The 20,130-nt window shown below is 40.8% G+C and overlaps 1 protein-coding gene across 1 annotated transcript in view; it reads right to left on the bottom strand.

Annotated features, from left to right (window-relative positions):
• Nucleotides 1-8,306: 8,306 nt before the first annotated feature.
• LOC115330529 (medium-chain acyl-CoA ligase ACSF2, mitochondrial) overlaps nucleotides 8,307-20,130 on the bottom strand; it is a 50,734-nt gene continuing 38,910 nt past the window's right edge. The window contains exons 5-7 of the mRNA XM_040214661.3: nucleotides 18,745-18,886; nucleotides 15,391-15,501; nucleotides 8,307-8,442 (exon numbers count right to left, since the gene is read on the bottom strand). Coding sequence (XP_040070595.3) covers nucleotides 8,323-8,442; nucleotides 15,391-15,501; nucleotides 18,745-18,886 — 373 coding nt within the window. The 3' untranslated portion in view covers nucleotides 8,307-8,322. The remainder of the gene's footprint in view (nucleotides 8,443-15,390; nucleotides 15,502-18,744; nucleotides 18,887-20,130) is intronic.

Raw genomic sequence — 20,130 nt, 5'->3', positions numbered from 1 at the left:
CAAGTTTTTTCACAATTCAGCAGCTTTTCATAATGATATATTAATATTCTTGAATTTTCAAAAACTAGCTATTATATCCCGGTCTACGAACACTGTCTGAACAATGGCCAGGCGGTTACTTTTGTAATGAGTGTATCAATCGTAAAACAAGCAAAAGAGTATGACTTGTGAAAACTACGTAAGAACGAGAAAACCAGCGCCGGAACTACTAATGCCTGCATATTTTGTCGTATTTAGAGCAACTCTAATTCCTTTCTTTTGCACAGTCGACACATTTCTGAAAGTTAATGTATTAGAAAAGCGCGTGCGTGTAGTTCCAGAGACCACACCTAAAGATATGTCAACCATTTCATAAGCAGACCAACATTGTTATTTTAAGACATATAGGTGAACCGTAGACAAGCGAGCTTATAGCGTCAACGCCAAAGTGAAGTCAGGGTACGATAAGAAACCGGGCTCGTGTATTTTGATCTTTCAAATTTACGCGAACTGTTAGGCAAGTTCCATAAGAATGATCCTGGTGAATTAGCTCAGGTACATATTGCAATGCTCACATCGGTGTTCGCTTCGCAACTGAACAAAACATATAGCCCAGATCCCGGTTTGATATGACGTATGTGCGAATTGATTTAATGGGAATCTCGTAAATGAAAGAGGAAAAACCATGTTTTAATATTAAAGCGGAAAACGACGTGGAAGGAGCGCTAACTGGCAACAAAGAGGAGTGCTAACTGACAACTGACATCGAGTATTTATTTAATATTTAATTTTATAATTTAATGCTCCTTTAAATAAACAAATTAAATTTAAATATAATTTTATTCTAGTTTATTAATGCGCTTTAATGTTTCATAACTATAATAGAATACTCCTTAGATTAGAAAAAAAACTAAATTTAAATATAAATGTAGTACTCCTTTAATGATGCGATTTAAAATTTATTATGCAAAACCAACAAGCATGCCAGATGATCTTAATGTAGAACAAGCATGTGTCTGTATAAGGATAGTATGACCAGTGGCGTACGTGGACTCTGTTCTGAATTTTATGAAGTTATGAATGCTGGCTTTGCTGCCAAAACGAAAGTTTCGAGCTCAAAGTGCGAGGATTGCTCTACGCTCCTTCGGACGTCCTCTGAGTCTGCCGGCTTCATTCACTCGCTCGTGCGACAATGGAGGCCTCCTATACCCAGCCTCACCACTCTACGCGTTTGGCGAACGGCTTGAAATATCTTCAGAATATGTCTTAGTAAGTGTATAGTACACGAGACAAGCATATTAGATGTTCTCACTGTGACCAATGATCAAAGCAAAGTTCCGACAATGCCCTGGACTAGGATGTCCTGCTCAAAGCAGCAAGCCGTGCGCAGATTTTCTCAGCTTTTACATCCACACCCGCTGGCACTTTTTCACTGAAGTACTAAAGCAGGCAAGAGCAGCGGAACGCCTGAAAATGAAGTACATGAAGATGAGGCCCGTAACATGACTCCGATAAGGGGCGGAACTGTGCGCGATTAAATCTTTTTTTATTAGATTGCTTTTCGGTTTTTACGAGTAGTTTTTGGGGCTTTCTTTTTATATTTTGTGTATACATATATTTTTCGTGTGTGTTGTTTGTTTCTAATAAAAACGATTTTTCTCCTCTATCATCCCCGATCATCCCTTCCAAAAAAGTGTAATTCTTTTTTGTGGAAATTCTGCTGAAAAAAGTCAACAGAGGTATTAAATGTCAACACCTTTCCGCCATACTTTCTGCAGATTGTATTTAGCTTTCGACTTGACTTCCAGGAGCCGTTTGGCACAAAGTTCATTAGAAAGGCAGTAGGCTTCTTGTCGCCTAGGTGTCAACTTTTTGTTGACACTCCACTGAAAAGCTAAACCTCTAGCGTAAGACAACCTTGTGACTCCAAGGCGTTTATTGGCACGAGACCATTTGTAGTCTCTGTGTCGCCAGAGCCTACAGCTTTTCTTGTGACCACCTTGCAACTTTCGAGGCTGGCGCCTCGAAAGTCACAAGGTAGACACAAAAAAAACGCGATCTTTTTTTCTATTTTGTTGGTATGTTACTAAATCAGTACATGTTAGTAATTTGTTTGGAATTTGAAGGCACAACTACTTATATCCCACAACTACACATTAGAAACGAACACAAACACAAACACCATGAAGCAGTGAACACCTGAATCACATTCCCATTGACTGCTCCAGAGCCTTATATAGCCTACATATTAAAGGTAATCATTTGGCCGGTGACCACATTAGCACTTATTAAGTTTCCAAGTCTTTAATGTTCTCCTCGGGAGTCTGTCAAAAGGAAAACAGTGTTTCGAAGCTTGATAATGTGGATGCTTGGGCAAGTTGGTAATTCATGTTCATCCGCGCTGTTCCATCAAAGTGTTTTGAAGTTCGTGGAGAATATCTATTCCTAAAACGCATTGCTACAACTAATAGTAATTCGGCGCAGTCGCTAAAACAACATCCACAAAACGGCTCCTAGAAGAAATATTATCGCTTCCCCACATAGCAGGACTCAGGATGAAGCGACTCAAGGCAGTTTTTCCCCTTTCGAATAGTTATTTTAATTTTTTCTACAAGTTCACTATTTAATGGGGTCATTAAAGTCCCCATAGTCACAACGTCCTAACGGCAGGGCATGCGTTTTGAATGCCTGGCCTCCAGAACGCATCCCATGCCTTCCGTCAAGCTTTGACTGCACGGGCGCGCTCGAGGTGCAGGAACACTGAAGCGTTGTCAAGGGTAGTAGGCTCGCGTTGGAGGCGAAACAACTGAAGTTGTTTCCCGTTCTCACCTTGTCAGAGACTACTGAGAAACATAGCAACTTTTGGCATCTAGTCGGGGCGTACTATGTTCAACAAAACGTCAACAGAAAGAATGTAGCTTTTATATTCGCAGTGGCTATTGAGAGTCAACTGAAAATTTTCAAAACAAAGTAAACAGAACGTCTGCAGTCATTCTGATGACACTGTCAACAGAAAGTCAGCGGAAAAAAAATCAACATAAAGTTAATAGAAAGTCAAGAGCTTTTCATTTGAATCAGGCTGAAGAAGGTCATCAGAAATGTTTCAGCAGAAATTCAACAAACTTTCTGTTGACCATGTCAACAGAAAGTCAGCAGAAAAAAAGTCAACATAAAGTTAATAGAAAGTCAACAGCTTTTCTTTTGACTCGGGCTGAAGAAAATCACCAGAAAAGTTTCAGTACAAAGTCAGCAAACTTTCTGTTCACATGGTCAACAGAAAGTCAAAGTCAAAAGAAACTAATCCGAGTCAACTATAAATCAACACGTTTTCAATAAAAAGTCAAAAATGATTTTTGTAGGGCATGATGTCCCAAATTTGCCACTCGTGCAGTAATATGAAAAAAAAGGAAAAAAAAACAACAACAGATGTTTAATTTACTTATTTTGTAGGCTGACAATGCATGGCAACAACATTCTATAGTTAATCCCAAACGTTCGGCCCTGCGCTAAAAAAAATGTTGTTTGCAAAACGCTTTGTAAGTACTACAATTTCTGTGTTGAGAGCCACTCGCTCACCAAAGCACCAAAGTAGCTGACAGGCCTAAACGCACTTTTTTGGATCGACTGCTTGAGTGCGCTCGTAACCTCGGAAGGTTCTACCGCGTTACATGAACAATTAGGGTATAACATGCAATGGTATAACACGGAAATTACAGGCAGCTTTTGACACTCTTCAAACATCTAAATACAATTTAAATGGCGGTCATCGCACAGAGCTTTGCAAGAGTGAACTGGGCGGAGCCGGAGGGGCCGGAGAACTTCAGTGCATGGCGGCGGTGGCGCCCTCTACTAGCTTCCACAGAAATAGGAACCTCTCCGGCCAGTTTTGCGCCAAAGTATAGCCCTAATTTTTTTTCTTAATTCTAAATTATTTTTAACATCTTTTTTTATCAAGGCTCTGAAGGAATATATTATTTTAATTAGCTTGCGTCCTTTAAGCGTCGACCGAATTTGGCACTCATGATTGTATGAAATGACTTTACAATGAGGCGCTTCACTTATCTTTTTTTAAAGGTAACTAGGCCGCGTACTACATAAGCTCGCAGTATTGCAGATACTCCGTTTAACGTTGAGTTCGGTCAAAACCAACGCTACTGTCCGATGAAGCCTATCAAGCAGTTCCAAAAGCGCATTGCCCTATAGCACTCATCGTTTTTTTCGCGTTGCTGTCGCCGATCAAACCAATAAAAAAGTAGACAGCGCAGGATCACGTTGCATTCACTGTGTGTGATTGGTTTCGCAGGACGTAGGGCAAACGTAAACGTTTCGATGACGCACTTTTGGATGCTCCTTCATTGGTTTAATCCTATCGTAGCGTATACTGTGGTCGGACTTTGAGTGAATCGGTATTGGGGAGGAGATCAAATAGTCACGCCTCTAGCGGCACGTTTTACCTGTGGGGAAAACAAACCGAATTTTCTCGCTTGTTTTTGATCAGAGATATCGAAGATGACGATTCAAAAGTCGCTCCTCGTGTGATGAAAGTGCAGTAAGATCGAAGCCCTCATGTCTACACCGTCCATGACGAGGATCAATTTCTTTGTAAGGCTGTGTTAGTAAACACCGGGCTACGGGAACAAGAACGTCGATAAAGCGCCCCCGTCTCTCACTGGTGGCGTCATTCCGCAGAATAACTCTGCCAGTAAAATACGTGTCTGGCAGCGCTCCCAAGAAGGGCATATATGGCACGTGTGATGCTCGCTTCACTGGGAAACAGCAACATTTAATCTGCTCGGCTGTGTTAAACCGGCGCTTCCACTGCAGATAACTGAACATCAGCCCGGAAGAATACAACATATGGATGGAAAGTGGTCCTAGTGCCTTTCAACGCAAACACTGCAGCCGGCAACGACGAATTTCGACAGGCTGTGACATTGACACCAACCACACCACTCGGCGGGGTCCAGCTCCGTCACCACTGCCAGCCGACCAACTTGGCGGCAGGTGTTTTCCCCTGATGTTCTTCGGTTCTTAAACACTATGACTGTCAAGTTGGACGCACTGACCGCAGAGGCCTAAGGATGGAAAATTGACAATTTTGTTCCGATTTGACGTTGCTGAACAGGAGGATGCTGTATCACCTTCCTTTTGCGTCAGCTCCTCTGTGCTCATACTCAGCGGCACTGGAATCCTTGACACTTCCATTGGTAGTTCCCGAACCACCAGCAGCAAGTGCAATATCCGGTCTGAAACCGACTTCTAAGAAGGAAAGTGCTAGCCACGGTGCTTCTGTGTCTATGCCTGCACGTGCTTCTTTGCGTGAAACGCCTGATGGGCCGGAGCATGATGGCTTTATCATGTAAAGAGATAGAAGCGAAATCCACTAAACTTTGCTGTAAACCACAATGTTTTAGAAGCCTCCCCTGAGCTTGAAGGCTCCCCTTTCTCTGTCACCCAGATCCATCTTCAGAATGACGTCAATCAGGTCGTTACCAAGTCTGAGTACACAGCTACATCTTTTGTTTTACCCAAAGTACGAAGCAGTCGTATAAACCGTACCCCCTTCAGCGTACCCTGGCACTTGGAAGATTGAGGTGGCACTTCCAGGAGGTTCAGTAGAGCCCCCCCGGACCCTTGGTACAAAAACACCTTGCGCAGCAGGCGGACTCCGGCCGTCTAGAGACATACATATTTATTTGTCGTGTGAGAGACATGAGATGAACAGTAGCTGGAGTTACGGTTCACTCAGAAGGAATAAAAACACTGAAATAGACCAGGGACAGGCATTCACGTTGTTTTCAATGAGAAACAACATTTATATAAGCTGTAGTCTATCCACCTCGCTTTGCTACCTGCAAGTAGCTTGATATCGCATGTTTGTAACTAGCTCTTCAAGTTCAGGCATTACATCCTATAATGTTAGCGGTTGACAAATATTATGGGTGATCCTTTTAGCTCTCTTAATGTAAGATTATATATTACCGTTAGCCCCCTAAAATGTGAATAAAATAAAGAGACAAATAGCTCCAAAGGTGGGCACACTTCACGATCTGTTCCATCTGGCGTACGTAAAATGTCATACATTGTTCTCTTTAAAGAAGTTGAGTTTTTTATGACGAACTCGAGCAAGCGAATCACGAAGATCAACATTAACAAAACATATTTTGCTAGGCATAAGTTTTTAAGCCTCAGTCAGAACAACCGATTGGGAGAGGTGCCTACTTGGTAGCAATTCACTGAGTACAGGATCACTGACTAAGGCGTCCAGTTCTTGCATGTTTTCGCGTTTTAAACATTTTTAGTTTCTTTAGAGACATCGGTGCCATCCTCCCCCCTTGTGGTGGCTTGATGCTCGAAAGCTTGACGTTAAGCACTGCATTGTTCCGCCCCATGTAACAGGCTTTCTTACAAAACTCAAGTCAGAGTTCCAGATTCGAAATGCAAAGTGCATGTTCCTATGCTTCTGATTGTCTGATTGCTCATCCGGATCATCTTCCAGCACTTCATACTTAACTGAACCCCCTTGATAGTTGACAATGTGCAATCATCAATGGCAATTACAGTAGCCATTATACTGTAAAGTCCTTTGCATGGGGGCACGTGCAACCAATCTACTGCTGAGCAAGTGCAAAATGCAATATTTTTTTTCTGACAGAGGATACACGAAGCCGTGAGCAAACACTGTGTGAGGAAGGTCCTGCATTTTTTCATCGAATGCCTTCTATAAAATATACTTTTTTTTTTGGCTTGCACTTCCGAAAGCAAAGTGCTGCAAGTACTATTTTCTTCATTCGATCTTTGGGTGGGATCTTATTTACCGACAGTTGTGTAGGCCATATGGCTGCTGATGATGACTTTAACACCGGGACACCATCTGCATTCAGCGTGCCCAGTCTGTGCAGGGTCAGCAGAAAAGCCCAATGTATACCTCAATATGCAATGCCAGACATTGGGTTGCATCAACTGAGGTTCAGGAAGTCTCCAGCTTTCAACACCTTTTGCAATTGAGACTTTACACAAAACTTACCCGAAACGTTGGGTCTGTAAAGTTAGACAATTTAGACACTGAAAGGGAAGATGCAACAGCTCTGCATTTGAGAAAAAAAAACAGCTGAATTGCGTTTATTTGGCCCTTAGAATAACAGATATCAGAATAACGTTTCAATGTGACGCACCGGGAAGCCAGAAAAAAAATTTCAATATAGGGCTAAATCTCCGCCTCCTTAGCCTTGGGCAGCCAAAATATCCCTCCATAACCTCACATACGGCGACTCTCTTTCGCATTTTCTCGTGTTTGACAACACTTGCGTTGCAAATGGCTTGGGTATACGGGTTCACGGGGTAAAAATACATTAGAATTCACTTCTAAGTCTTTTTTTTTTCCAAAAACCTCTGTAGCTTCTTTTTAACTGCAACGAGAGTGTAAAAAAGTAGTGCACATTGTATCAAGTTAAACAAAACACTGCTGGAACAGAAGAGATGAAAATTGTAATCGCCAGCAACAAAGATCTTCACAAGCAAGTGGCCCGCGTCAGGCAAGATGTGTTCAGCAAAACAGCCGTTCACCATTAGAACAACATTAGTCAATTCTGTAAAAGTGAGGTTGTTGGTTGCAGCCTGCTTCAGCTACATACTGAAAATTTCACTCCTTGTTATTTTTATTAGTTCCCCAAGAATGCGTTGAATGAGCATTGTAAAAGAGCTTGCGAAATTCCGTGCTTCCAGGTCTACACCTAACCCGACCTCTTGTGACGTGTCTTGAGGCAGTACGATAAAAATCTTCAATTCGTTGCCCCGTGGCATCCATTCATGATGATTCTGTGAAAGTTTGTTTGGAATCAATACATATAGAGTATGCTTTGCATTAATTACTTTATTTTTATAATGTTTTGTTCCATTTCGGTCTCATGTTTTGTACACGTCTTTCTCCCGCTCCTACAACAGCCCTAGCACTTAAAGCAGTTGCCACAGCATTGGACTGTTAAAAAATACATAAATATATTGTAGAGTTGCTAATCTATGCTTTAATATTTTACTCTGCAGGTCCTATAAAATGCCTGGGTACGGTAAGGGTTGCAATGACCATCATGAGGGAACTACGTAAACCAAAAAGATGCACCGAAAGTCTCAATAGTCTCTTTGTTGTTGATTGATATTGTCAATCATACCGAGGATTTTCCGGTAACTTGCCACAGTTTCCAGATGTTTCATCAAATAGTGATCGCGATCGCTTACATATTTCTTTCCAATAGGTTTCGTTTTCACCTAAGTGAAAGATCCGCAGGAGTCGGATTGATGTTTACAAATTATTTTTTATTATTTTAGGTGCTGTATTTGTCCAGTTTATTGGGTGAGAAGCCGCACGCTTTCCTCCCGCATCTTGTGCTTCTGAACTTTTCCGGTCTGAGTCCTTGGGAAGGACTTCACGAACAGCACGCATTCCGGTACCATGAACCATGGCAGCTGTAATAAGAAATGTACTTGGTTACGTGCACACAATACAGAAACAAAAGACTTGAAATGATTTCGTTCACTGTATTGGTATTCCTTTTTCTGTCACAAGGAAGTTGTGAGCCGATTTGCACGGTCTTCAAGCGGTTACCAAGTTTAGTTATGTTTGTGCTTGTAGTGGTGGAAAACTTGCGCTCGCTTTTAACGTCTTGAATCTGATGTTCAGAGAATTCGCATAATGTAAGCTCCGCGAAACTGAAAGTTATCAGTGGGGGTGCTGCAATGAATGTCGGAAGGATAGTGCCACCACCTGTATGAATATTTCTTCAAACGTAAAGTCAAACACGAAATACCTGCTATTTGCGTCAATACTCAACCGTTCATGATGAGGACAGTGCGTTTGTTTATGACCATACTCAAGGATCGTCATGGAGCCAATTTTTAAGAGTTCAGAACGCAATAAAATACTGAATGGTTCTTGCTGCAGGAGCGTGAATCAGAATTGCTGTCTCGTGTATTCCAGTCGCTTTGCTGCCTAAGAGGACGGCCGTGGACTACACTGTATGCCAATGTAGTTGAGAACAGTCTTTAATATTCAAGAGCACAAATTTTGACCGCTACATTTTGCGGATATCTTGTTTACGCACGCTTTGCCATTTCCCCTTTTTATACTCGAAAACTCGGTTTTAGAAGCTGCGGGGTGATACAGCAAAAAAAAAAAAAACAACAAAAAACGTCGTCGTTTTATCTAAGTACAAGGATTGGTCCTGACGGCGGGAGCTGCCATTTCTTCAGTAGAATACGTCCTGTCAACGCGTCAGTTTTTGCCTGCTGTTGATTCGTCACCTGCTGCCAGGACCATGCGCAAACTCGTCTTTAAAAGACAACACACTTCATCGGAATCTCACATGGCGGCGGCGGCGGCAACGAAACAACGTACTGTATCCTCGTAAATTTGGAGGTTCGTTTTGAACTCCCTTGCGGATTGAAGTTGTGTTGATGTTGCTTTGCCGTCGCTGCTGCCAAGTATCTCGTGTCTTTATTTCCTTTTTTTTTTTGTTTTCTCTGACTACTGCTGTTCGAAATGAGGAAAGATATAGCCAAGTTGTTAAGTGACTCTAAAGAAGGCATTAGACAGGAGCTTAAGTGTTTCAGGGACACATCTAAGAGGGATCTCAGGACACAGTTACGGAAAATACGTAACGATTTAAAAGAAATAACTGAAATAAAGGACAGCATGAACTCTATAAATGACGAATTTGAGACTTTCAAAGTAAAAATGGCTGCAATGGTGGCCGAAAACTCTGCCCTGAAAGAGGAAAACACCGAAATGAGAGCGGAAATGGTTGCGCTGATCAAGGAATTAAAAGAAGCTTAAAATAGGCTAGTAAGTGCGAGCAGTACTCGCAAAACAACAACATCGAGGTTAAAGGTGTTCTAAAAGACGAAACCATAAATGCAGAATAGTTGATAACGAAACTCAGAGATGTGATCGGTGAACCGATAACCGAAACAGACGTCGAAGCATGTCACTGGCGGCTGCACTAAAGATAGTGTCAAAAGCAACATTATTGTACGTTTCACGTTCCGAGATATGCGAGACAGTGTCCTTGATAAAGCCAAGAAAAAGCGAATTTCGTGTTGCGACCTAAATCTGTCATCGGATGCTCCAGTATTTGTGAACGAGCATTTGTGCCCGTATTTGAAAAACACTGCTAAGAATGACAGTGTCTAAAAGGCGTGAACATCGTTGGCGGTTTGTGTGGGTCCGATACGGCAAGATACTGGCGAAAAAATTGGTTGTCACTCCTGTTATTTTAGTACTACATGAAGTTGACTTGAGGCTGATATGTTAAACATTGCTGTCTTCTAATTTGTGTATGTGTATGTCTTGTGATGGCAGAAGACCTTGGTGCTGTAACGCTTGATCAGTTGAATTTTTTTTTGAATGAGGGTCGCAGTACTAAGATACGTTTTCTTCATCAAAACGTGCAATCTGCTAGAAATAAAGGAGACATGCTAATATTGCTTTTTTAATTATTTTCAAACTTAATTTTATATCATTATGCTAACTAAAACATGGTATATTGATGACTGCGATTTTTTGTACTACCTGGATATAGTCATTTTTATTTAAATCTAGATTACGGACGAGGTGGAGATGTCTAGTTGCAACGTAATTTTTCTGACATTGAGATTGTTCCGTATTGCACCATCGTGACTCGAAACTATGAGATACTCTGCGTCAGAAGAAAAAACTTCATTTACTCGGTTTTCTATCGTCCAACAGTCTTTTTTTCTATTTTTAGTCAATCTTTTTTAACTTTTTAGAATAACTTTTTGTTTTTGAAATGAGGACAAATGTAAACGTTTTCGTGGTGGAGACCTAAGTATAAACTTACTCGAAGAATCGCGTGTCAGAGACGACTTTCTTATTCTACTTACTTGAAAGAACGTTTGTAATTTTAAACTCTCAAACACGTGTCACATCCTTATCGTCCACAATGCTTGATGTGTTTGTAACAAATCAAGAAGTAAGTTGTATTAGTGCTGGTGTTCTAGAATATAGTTTAAGTGATCATCTACCCATATTCATGGTGATAAACAATATAACAAATCAGAAAATTGAGTTTGAAAACGAAAACAGAAGGACTTTTACATTCCGAAACATAAATTCTGTCACGTTGGAAAAGTTTCGTGAAACAATTTCAAATAAAAATTGGTAATCAGTTATTTCCGCTACATCTGCTGATGAAGCATATAATAATATTTTGGATATTTTTAAGAAGATATGCGAATATTCTCTTCAATAGAGGCAATTCAAACTAGCTAAAAAACCGCAAGCCATTGGTAACTAGAAAATGCTTAAGATTAAAAAATAAAGAATATATAAACCTTATAGTACCTTTCTTATCACAAGAGCTCCCCCCCCCCCCCCTAGAAGATCATGCTTTTTTCCAAAAATGCAGAAATACAGTGAATGTTGTTTTTTCGCCAGGCTAAAGAATCATATTTTCATAATGTATTTAATAAGACATATAGGAAGAGGTCATATCTGGTATGGAAACAGATAAACCAAGTGTTAAAACATGACCCCTTTGAGTCAGCTGTACAGTAATTAACTAAAGAAAATGTAACATTACAAGGGAAAGCTCTCACAGAAACGTTTAAGATGTATCTATTAAATCTCGTAAGTGGCACACATAGTCCTTTGCCAATGGCCTTTATGAAACCTAGAAATCCACACAATGCTTTTTTTCTTTCCAACAGACAAACGAGACGTATTTTCCACGATGTTACTATTTAAAAACAGTAATATAGATTATTTACAGATCAAACCAATGAAGTATGTATTAGATGTTTTCTCAGCAGTTTTAACACATATTATGAATGCCTCATTGTATAGTGGTGTAATTTCTACAAAAATGCAGATTGCAAAAGTTTTTGTTTTGTTTAAAGGTGGAAACAAAAACGAATTTTCAAATGTTATACCTATATCAATTTAACCTGTGTTTCCTAAATGCCTTGAAAAGATAATTCATGATAGGTTAGCAAGTTCCTGTAAAAATTTGCAATAATTACAGGCTCTCAGTTCTGTTTTCGCAAAGGCCGATGAACGGAATTGGCATTGTTACAACAGGAGGAGCTCATTTTGAAGTCTTTCGAAGAAAAAAATGGGATGTTTTCATAGATTATTCTAAAGCCGTTGATCGTATGAATCATATTACTCCCATAAAAAAAACTCGAATATTATGGAGTCCGTGGCGTAACACTCGATATTATAAAATCATATCTTAATTTTTGGCCGCACTGTATTGTAATAAATAGTTAAATTTCTACCGTTCAACCTTCCATACCTGGAATATCGCACGGTAGCATCTTATGTCCTTTTTTATTTAACTTGCATAAAAATGACATCATTAACATCAGTAGGACCTCCTCTTCCATCGTTTATGCTGATCATACTAGCTTAGTTTTTTTAGGCACTGAGATACAGGAAGTGGTGTATGAAACGAACACCACATCACACAAGCTACAAGAATGGAGTGTAGTAAACTCGTTAGAAATTAATATATGCAATAGTAAGACGGTCCTTTTGAGACATAAAAATAGAAATTTTAGTTCCAATTTTAATAATGTTCTTGGCCTGTCTAAAATCGAACTCGTTCAAAATGTAAAAACGCTTGGATTTTATTTATCAACCACATGTCTTGGACTGATCATATTATTAATGTAGCTGAAAAACTTTCAAAAGTGCTGGGAAAATTCTACCAGCTTAAAAATATACAGCCTTGTCGTTTAAGATTGCTTATATATCAAGCTCTTTTCGAACCTCTTTTAAATTACTGTACCTTGGTGTGAAGCGCTACAACCCTATCGAACCTAAATAAATTATATATTCTTCAAAAAAAAAAGCTATTCGCGTAATACGAAATGTGTATCTTGACGCACACACTCCTCCTCTATTAAAAGATATGTATCTAGAATATGTTCTTGATTCATATGAGTATACTCTCCTCACATGATATAGATCCACCCTTTGATGTAATGAACCATTTTACTTGTATTTCAAATTTAACTCCCATTTCCGAACCTCATGACGTTAGGGAAAGGAAATGTTAAGCTATAATCTTCCGTCTGTCTTCAATGAAGTTGAAAAGAAAACTTTTAAAACATTCAAAACCTACATCTAAATGAAATTCTAGAACTTTGTTTTCACAAATGAAAAGTGTATTGTCTTTGTGAGCTGTAAATACATCCGTTTTATATATTTTGTTCCCTGTATACATCTAGTCACTAAATGCTGTCGTTCTTTGTGTATAAGGCCAAATCCTTCCTCTAGCAGCAAATACAGTATATAAGTGTTTTCTTATTTTTTGTTTCATCCTATGTCACTGTTGCTCGTTCTTCCCTGGTTGCTGTAGTTCGCTACCGTATGCCAATTTTAAGGCTGCAGAGGTCTCGTCAAGTCAAAACGGTTTTTACTTTTTGCCTCTGCAGCCCACATCAATATCTCATGACGATGGAAATAAAATTGATTCATTGATTGATTGATTGATTTAGGCTTGCCGACTGGTACAGTGATTAATTTTTAGCTCAACTAGCCTAAACTTAAGCGTCGCATATTGGAATTGCCTCCCCGCAGAAAGTGAGCCTGAAGCACCACAAACTTTGTTCCTTGGGTATTGGCAAATTATGTCTCTATCGTTTCAATTTTTTTACGTATTTTCAATTACAAACAAGGACAATGCACTTACAGTCCTCGAAGTTATGGCCGTAAATTTTGTTTTGATTTCCTATTCAGTACAGCTTTGTACACATATTTTCTAAAGCTCCTCATTCGGGGTACTTTTAGCGAAGGTCAACTAGCTATATATGAGCGGAGCAAACACTGATAAGCAGGAATGAAAAAGCAACGCTACAGTGCATACGGTAGGTTTTCGCCGCAAGACCCACGGGCAGTTGATTTTTCTGCATGCAAATTCTACCGGCTCTGCACGAGTACGCCCAGCATCCAGTTGGATTCTTCAGCCAATGCAAGCGGAATAGCACGGGGTGCTTAGAAGTGGCAATCGTTGCCCCCATAGGCTTCAAGAGTGCTGACATGAAACCCTTCTATTAGGTCTTCAAAGCCGACAGACGACTGGATAAAAAACAGGGATGTCCTCGTGAGGTACATGCCGTCATGTATCGGTATTATTACGGCGTTCATTGAAGGTACTTGCGACGATAGCACTGGCGAGGGATGCCAAGTTTTTTTTCAATCCTAAGAAACGCAGCATACTTGCTAAGCCTGCTGCAGCAGCCCCGCTTACTAAAGGGATACGAGAAAATTTTGTAGCTAACATAGGTCGATTGACAAATTTATTATATTATGCAGTCATAAATAAGAGCACTACCCCGTAGATACATGTTTGTTATTATTTATGCCTGGCTAGTTTTATTAGAACACGTTTTGCAATGGATTTGCTTTGCTGCAACGCTGCCGGGTTACAAATGGTACAATGGTACATAAGCCGAAAAGTGTAGGATCCTTTCCAATCAGCGGGATAGGCGAGGGATCACCTTACAGCCCGGTCTAGGACATATTATACTGTGCCGAACTTCTGGCGATCTTCATAATTTCAGTTAAACCCTTGGGCAATAAACACGCGGGAATAATTTGATTAATATATCTAAGCCTTAAAGAATGTTTTGCATGTTCTAGAAATTAGTTTAGCCAATTAAATTGGCGGCTCTTAGAACTATATCTTGAAAAAGGCGTATAAAATATTACATACACCTTTCAGTAATGTATTGAATACTATTTATTGATCATTGTTGATCGTAGACTCTCGTGTATACTCTATCACAAAAGTTTTTTTTTAAGTTCCGGTAAAAGCAAGCATTCGAGATGCTAGTTCTACATAATGTTCTTTGAGTATGTGAACTCACGCATAGAACGTTTTTCAGAAATCCTTACGGTTGTACCCAGGCTTTTGCCAATGCTAAGGATAACATGAGAGACAATGTGCAAAGTCTGTCGAGACTACTAAACAAACAACAGGGAAAGCATTTGCATAGAACTCACCTATTTCTTAAAATAATTTGCCTGAATTGAGAAGTGTCACCCTGAATATAGCAGTTTCATGGTTATGTGAAAATGTCGGCCTCCTGTAACAGTTCTCTCGCATCCATGAAGTTACTAACGTTGAAGGCCAATTTTGTTTCGAAGTCCCCATTATTATGTATTTATTGACTGAATCTTCTTGTTATGCTATACCTGAAAACCCATTATAACCATGCCGGATATTTTTTCGTATATTATGTTTCTAATATATCGTAATATCTAAGCCCTCATTCCAAGTTTATCAAAGGTAGCCTCTCTGAGGCCTTGAGCTTTATATCGACCAATTTTTGTTTGTCTCAATTTGTTTATGTTAAATTGTAGACGCGATACATCCTCAACTACTCACACACCTTGTCTTTACAGAAGGCGGTAATCTCTTCTTGGGTTAAGGTTTTATGTGGTCGCAGTTTGATCCAGGCGCAAACCTTTTCCACCACCGCTTCGTCTGGCACTCCAATAACCTGCCGAGAAGATAAAGGAAATACAAAACCACGTTTAATTCAACTCTAGCCACTTTTGAAAGCACGAAACAAGCTTTTCTTTGTATGCAGTAAAAACTGTTTAAGAGCGGCGATTTAAGGTGTACTACTGCTAGTTACTGCTTTCAATATTTAGCAGGCAAAACCCATACCCCAAAATTATTTTCCATGAATCTTTGAGAAAGGCACTTGTTTTATCTATAACGGTTGAAATTTGGGTCTCGGATGATAAAAAAAAGGTTAACAATCTAAATCACACAGGTCAGACCCTCGGAGCCGTGAATCGTCGAGAGGAATATTTATCACCCTGATGCTTCTTTCTAGGTCCAAATCAACCGAATCTTATCAGTTTTATACACAAAAAGGCCAATTGAAATGGCAGCTACATCGAAGGTTGTAACCTATAACCAGACTACCTTAATTGCACAGAAAATATGGCAGCTTATCAGAAACAATGACATTAGACACGCTACAAGCGCCGCGCACCATCAAGCTACAAATAGACAAGCTTAGCTGATGGTATACGACACTACGCAAATGCTGAGACCAAACCAATCTGTAACACTGAAATACAAGCACTCAAGGTTTGTGCTCAGACAGCATGCCACTCTATTGTTCAGTGCAAACAAGACCCTGGATATTTTTATTTTATTCCGGAAACTACAAATTACGAGTTCTTGCTTAAATGCATGTGACCAGCAAGGTAAAACTTGCAAGAAATATTCGAATAATTTACGGAACATGGTTGTCGACCCTGTTGTCTTCGAGAGGAGATTTTAGGGGAAACCATCCTGGTTACCTTGAATTGTCAGAACAAATATTGGTAATGCTACATTTCTTGCAAATGTGACGCGTTGAGCTCAGAGACGCCCCCGGACCACAGTCGAAAATTGATGCGGCAATACTTTAGTACTGTTCGCCATCCGCACGCACAACATCACTGGTCAATCCGGTACGAGACAGGGAACAGGAAGGTTAGCCAATAACAGTAGCACATGAATTCTTGACAAGAGCGCTACAGTGGCACCCGTGACGTTTTTTTCATCAAAACCCCAAAGACACTCGCGACACCGTAATCGGTGCGGAAGCGTTTTCTAACGTCCGACGTGCTTATAGCAGGGGCAACATAAAGGAAAACGGGTACCTCTCTGCAGTTTTTTAGGGACATGCGCGAATGCTGTGACGTGAGCCTATGTCATGCTGCGTCGATACAAAGTCCGCGCAAGTGCTATGGAAATGGCCGCGCGGCGTCCTTTATCATCCCTCATGTGTCAACGGTTTATCTATTGATTTATATACCATGACGCGTCAGCATCTGAAAGTCGACCGCCGATTCGATCGACGTCGACACCGGCGCCAGCATCAGAGAGTCGACTGGTTTGCCATCTACAACACACCAGGACTCTAATATTTCTTAAGCTACCATAAGATCTTCCTTAAAATATGCAGCACAGGTGTTATATCTGGGATTCGCAGGAGTATTCTGTTCTTTGCGTGCTTCCAGAACACCACCTGATTAAGCGAGACACAAAGGACGTGATATTTGCAGGATGCACGCTCGTCAGAAGGATTGTGATGAGTTGATGCTTGAAGCTGGCGAACTACGACGCACGAGTCACGTTTTTTACAATGTTCTGACTCACAAACATAGCATTGCTTCATTTCTACATTTTTACAGGAAAACAGAAAATTTCCACTAAGTTAGCGCATATTTTTTTTACGTAATATCGTGAACATATTGAAGACGGCCTTACTGCCAGTAAAGAGTTATAGGCGAAATCAGTGCCAGTTGGTGCAGGCGCTCATTGTGTCATATTTACTTGTGTAGCGTCATCGAGTTTAGTATTTCTACAAGAAATATCCACCTAATCACATTATATAATCTGTACGAAATATGCATGTGTACTATGCTCTTCGTACGGGTTTCTTCCCTTTGGTGTCTATCCGTGAATACCCATGAATGAACACCTGATTCAAGTGCAGAAACAAAGCGTACATACGTCTAGCTTCTCACCTCCACACTGGAGAAAATTTGGGTATATGTCAGATTTTTTAATTACCTTTTCGCACGAAAATACGGCACGTGAGAATTTGAAGTTTGGAATCGGAGTTTATAAGGCCCAACGACATGGGCAGTCCGAGGGATATAGCTACACTTTTCGAAATTATGGCACAGTTCCCATTTGTATTATTTTTGTTCTTATAGAAATCCCAGTCTTTATTAAACATTTCGGTGCAAAAAGATACTTAAGACGCGCTGCGGTGCTAAGGAGGTAAGATGAGGGTAATGTAGGGTCAGAAGGGGTTAAATGTAATGGCTTTAAATAAAATTTATGGTACTTGGCTCCCCGCATGTACTTCATAATTGAATCTGCTATAGCGCTTCGGTGCTTTCGGTGCTAGAAAGGATTCTTTACTCTGGCGATTTCGGCCTGGTCGAGAGTTAAAACTGCCTGGGGCTTTGCCCTTGTGAGGACAGAGACCCTGAGAGTCCTAAATTGCGTAGCAGCTGATTTTGCTGACGTTGTCAGGCAACCTCGGTCCTCCCTGTCTGCGGTCTCGCCCTCTCTTTCTTATTTTCGCTGCCAAAAGAGAACAATTCTGACCGACAGAATCGCTCTTTATGCCTTCGAACCGATTGATATCGATCTTATTAAGCAAGAAATTTGGTGATCGGTTGTGGTGGATACGGTAGGTAACCTATACGTATTTGTATGTGTTAAAGAAGCAAGGCGAACGTTCCGGGATACATAGTGGGTTGAGCTGGAAGGTTAGATTAAATGGAGAATGGTGCCACGATTTGTCTACTGGTCTTACCCGCTTACTGAAACTATCTGTAAACAAATTCACATATAATCGAAATATTAAAAAAAAAGTTTTCAATACAGAACAAAGTTCCGCAACGTGTCCGTCAGGCAGTCCGCCTTTCGCACGCTTCTCGGCACCACCATCACAGCGTATAATATGTGAACGGAACACCGACGAAGTTATTTGAGCATGTTAATGCATCCATTAAGTTACGCGCAAGTTTCCAGAAAATCTAACAATCGATTAAACACAGTTACGTCTCACGACTTCTTAATTTAACGCGAAGATGTTACAGGCTTTCTTCTGTTATAAAGAAAACTAATTGAGGCCCACTATTGAAAAGCAACCCGTTGCTTGCAGGTAATATATCTACGGATACGAGTCTCGCGTAATCTGTTGTACTTGGCAGAAACTTACCTGCGCCTCCTCCACGTCAGGGTGAGTGTTGAGGACGTTCTCGACCTCCAATGGCGGCACATTCAAATCCTTGTAGCTGATCATCTCCTTGATGCGGCCCACAAATGTGATCCGGCCGTCCTCGCTTATTGTCCCCTCGTCTCTGCAATTAAAATATCTCATATGTCAATAATATTACACTAAGGATTCGGTTAAATGACAACAATTCATTGATGTAGCATAAATGAAGAATATGTTATTCTAGTTTTGCTCTCCTATGAAGCAGCACTGAATTTCCGAAAGTGCTTCGCTCTGAGTGTATAGTAAGCACACTCATGTCAAAACGAAAACCTTCATAGGTTACTAATTTTTAACCACTCCTTTCCATAGACAGCCACACTTTGTGTTAGGCGCCCTTCTAAATATGCTTCTATCTTAAGATGCCTCCCGTGTAATAGACGCATCATTCAAATCTCTCAAATGAGTCTCAGAACATAGACCTCGCAATAAAAGTGATTTGAAGGTAAACATCTTCGACAGAAGTTTGTGTGGTTGGGTGAAATTATTAGATAAAAAAAAAAAAATCTCCAACCACAAAACCGATAAAAGTGATTTTCTTTGGAAGAGGAGGGGGGTGAGAAGAGGTAGGCAGTTTTTTTTTTTTTTATTAAGTTGCTGTGTGCGTTGCAAAGTTGGGAACGTTTGTGTCTGCTTCAGGGAGGAACGTAATTCGAACTGGTGTTGACCAGGTTCTTTATTTTATACCCTGGACGCTTCTACAAATTGCAATCCCACTCTCAGCTGTCAAGGTGTGTTCTTGTTCAAGACATTGCTGATAGTACCACGCGTATAAAAACAACAGGATATAGCTACTTTAAGATTGTCGTTGTATTGCCGTAGGCGTAAGATGAGGGATGTCTTTTTTTTACTTGATGGGTAGCCCGGAAAGCTACCCATCGCAGTAGACACCAACGCCCGAGCAAGCCGCCGTACAGACGTCCAACTCCCGGAATCCGGACCCCTGTTGCACAAGCCGAATGACAAGATCCCGACAATGACCACCCCGCCCGTCGTCGTGTCGTCGGTCGCTCCGCGAATGCCTTCTCCGTTCCTCGGCGAGACCTACGAGGACGTCGAAGACTGGATCAACCAGTACGAAAGCGTGACTTGCCACATGGGGTGGAATGATGAACAGCGCCAGCAGAACCTCTATTTCTCACTTGAAGGGACGCTGGTTCGAAAACCACGAAGCTTCCTTGACTTCATGGGAGCTTTGCAAGAACGAGCTGACGAGTAAGTTTGCCAATCACCATCGGAAAGAGAGCGCCAAAGATCTGCTGCAATTCAGGACCCAGCGCCCCAATGAGAGCGTCACGAGTTTCGTGGAAGACGCCCTGCGCCTGAGCT

Source organism: Ixodes scapularis, unplaced genomic scaffold (assembly GCF_016920785.2).
Source record: "Ixodes scapularis isolate PalLabHiFi unplaced genomic scaffold, ASM1692078v2 PGA_scaffold4__175_contigs__length_147842914, whole genome shotgun sequence".
NCBI lineage: Eukaryota > Metazoa > Arthropoda > Arachnida > Ixodida > Ixodidae > Ixodes > Ixodes scapularis.
This window is presented reverse-complemented; position numbering and strand designations above follow the sequence as displayed.